The sequence below is a fragment of the Neopelma chrysocephalum genome, unplaced genomic scaffold, assembly GCF_003984885.1.
Source record: "Neopelma chrysocephalum unplaced genomic scaffold, ASM398488v2 Primary Assembly neopelma1_254, whole genome shotgun sequence".
Lineage (NCBI taxonomy): Eukaryota > Metazoa > Chordata > Aves > Passeriformes > Pipridae > Neopelma > Neopelma chrysocephalum.
The window spans coordinates 17,977-21,051 of NW_020897916.1; the positions used below are offsets into that span (position 1 = coordinate 17,977).

Genomic DNA, 3,075 nt, shown 5'->3' on the forward strand with positions numbered 1-3,075 from the left:
CCAAAATCGCCCAAATTTGCCCAAAATCCCCCAAATTTCCCCATTTTTGCACCACAATCGTCCAAATTTGCCCAAATTTCCCGATTTTCCCCCAAATCCCCCGAATTTGCCCAAATTTCTTCATTTTCCCCCAAATCCCCCAAATTTGCCCAAATTCCTCCATTTTTGCCCCAAAATGTCCCAAATTCCCCCATTTTTTCCCAAAATCCCCCATTTTTCGGCCCCTCCCCCCCCCCAAACATTTTGGGTCCAAAAGGGTCGATTTTGGGTCAAAAAAGGGGGAGGGGGCGGTTCCGCCACCAGGGGGCGCCGAGGAGCTGCGTTTTGGGGTGAAAAAAGGGATTTTGGGTTAAAAAATTAATTTTGGGGTAAAAAATGAATTTTGGGGTGAAAACCCAGAATTTTGGGGTCAAATGGGTGAATTTTGGGGCAAAATCCTGGATTTTGGGGTGAAAAACTGGAATTTTTGGGGGAAATTGGGGAATTTGGGGGGAAAATCCACAAATTTTGGGTCTAAAAATCCAAAGTTTGGGGTCCTAAAATCTGAATTTTCGCCTTAAACCCACAAATTTTGGGTCCTAAACTCCCAATTTCGGGTCCAAAAATCCAAATTTTGGGTCCTAAACCCCAAATTTCGGGTCCTAAAATCGGAATTTTCTCCCAAACCCCAAATTTTGGGTCCAAAAATCTGAATTTTTGGTCCAAAAACATGAATTTCAGGTCCTAAAATCCGAATTTTGGGTCCTACAATCCGAATTTTCTCCCAACCTCCAAATTTTGGGTTCAAAAATCGGAATTTCGGGTCCAGAAATCGGAATTTTTGCCTAAACACCCCAATTTTGGGTCCTAAAATCCGAATTTTGGGTCCAAAAATCTGAATTTTCTCCCAACCCCCCCAAATTTTGGGTCCAAAAATCCGAATTTCGTGTCCAAAACCCGAAATTTTGGGTTCTAAAATCTGAATTTTTGCCCCAAGTCCCCAAATTTTGGGTTCTAAAACTGGAATTTTCACCCTAAACCCCCAAAATTTTGGGTCCAAAAATCTGAATTTTGGGTCCAAAACCCCGAATTTTGGGTCCTAAAATCTGAATTTTGATTCCAAATATCCGAATTTTGGGTTCTACAATCCGGATTTTTGGTCTGAAAATCGGAATTTTGGGTTCTAAAATCTGAATTTCGTCTTAAATCCACCAATTTTGGGTTCAAAAATCTGAATTTGGGGTCCTAAAAATCCCAATTTTGGGTCCAAAAATCAAAATTTTTCCCCCAAACACTCAAATTTTGGGTCCTAAAATTGGAATTTTTGCCTAAACCCCCAAATTTTGGGTCCTAAAATCTGAATTTTGTGTCTAAAACCTCGAATTTTTTGGCCCTAAAATCCAAATTTTGGATCCTAAAATCCGAATTTTGGGTCCAAAAATCTGAATTTTGGATCCTAAAATCCAAATTTTGGGTCCAAAAATCTGAATTTCGGGTCCAAAAATCGGAATTTTGGGTCCAAAAATCAGAATTTTCCCCCCAACCACCCAAATTTTGGGTCCAAAAATCCGAATTTTTGGTCAAAAAATCCGAATTTCGGGTCCAAAAATCCGAATTTCGGGTCCTAAAATCCGAATTTTGCTTCCCCCAGGGCTTTCCGGGAGCTCGTGGTGGGACGACACCGAGGACCTGCAGAACCTCTGGGCCACGGCCTCGACCTTCATCGTCCTCTTCATCCTCAGCCTATTCTACAGTGCCACCGTCACCCTCATCAAGGTACCCGAAAAAGCCCCAAAAATCCCCTTTTTTGCCCCAAAATCCGCTTTTTTTCCGGGGAAAAAAAAATCCCATTTTTACAAAAAAATCTGATTTTTTCCACCCCAAAATTGGTTTTTTTTCGGGGAAAAAACCCCCCATTTCTGCAAAAAAAATCTGAATTTTCTGCCCCCAAAGCCCCCTTTTTTTCACTCCCAAATTGCTTTTTTTGGGGAAAAATCCCTCATTTCTGCAAAAAAAAAAATCTAATTTTTCTGCCCCTAAACCCCCTTTTTTTACCCCCCAAAATCGCCTTTTTTCCCCAAAAAATTGTGTTTTTTTCAGGGAAAAAAACCCCAAACCATTTCTGAAAAAAAATCTGAATTTTCTGCCCCAAAACCTCCGTTTTTTTCGCCCAAAACCCACTTTTTTTTTAGGGAAAAAAATTCCATTTCTGAAAAAAAAATCTGATTTTTTTGCCCCAAAACGCCCCTTTTTTCCCCCAAAAAACCCTTTTTCTTCCACTCCAAAACCCCCTTTTTTCGCCCTAAAACCCCCTTTTTTTGCCCGAAAAACCCTTTTTTTCACCCCAAAATCTGTTTTTTGGGGGGAAAAAAAATCCCATTTTTAAAAAAAAAATCCGATTTTTTTGTCATTTTCTGCCCCCAAAACGGCGATTTTTTCCCCAAAATGGAGCAAATCCCTTTTGGGGGGGAGAAATTCCACTTTTTTTTGGGATAAAAAACCCATTTCTGCAAAAAAATCTGATTTTTCCGCCCCAAAATCGTGATTTTTGCCCTAAAATCTGATTTTTTTTTGCCCCAAAATCGCGATTTTTCATACGATTTTCGCCCTAAAAACTCCCTGTTTTTTTCCTGTTTCTGCCCCAAAATGGCCCCAAATTTCCCCGTTTCCCCCAAATTTGCCCCAATTCCCCCTTTTCTGCCCCAAATTTGCCCAAATTCGCCCAAATTTCCCCCAAAACCGACAAAATTTGTCCAAATTCCCCACAAATTTCCCCCAAAAAAATCTCCATTAATTCCCTTTTTTTTTTTCCCCAATTCCAGGTGAAATGACCCCAAATCCCGACGGATTTTTCCGGATCTTCTGGAATTTTCCCCCCTCTGGAATTTCCCCCCTGGAATTTTCCCCTCCCCCCCCCTTTGTAAATAAACCCCAAAAGCTCCCAAAATAAAGGTTTTTTTACCCATTTTTTACCGATTTCTGAGTTTTTTTCCTTGGATTTTTAGGGAATTTTGGGAAATTTGGGAGAATTTTGGGAATTTGGGGGAATTGGGGGAATTTTGGGATATTTTGGGGGAACTTGGGGGGTCAAAAAAT

The 3,075-nt window shown here is 40.5% G+C and overlaps 1 gene segment (V, D, J or C); it reads left to right on the forward strand.

The window, feature by feature from the left end:
* LOC113977735 overlaps nucleotides 1–2,854 on the forward strand; it is a 20,676-nt gene extending 17,822 nt beyond the window's left edge. The window contains 2 exon segments of the C gene segment in view: nucleotides 1,657–1,755; nucleotides 2,802–2,854. Of these exon segments, the coding sequence occupies nucleotides 1,657–1,755; nucleotides 2,802–2,810 (108 nt within the window).
* Nucleotides 2,855–3,075: the final 221 nt, after the last annotated feature.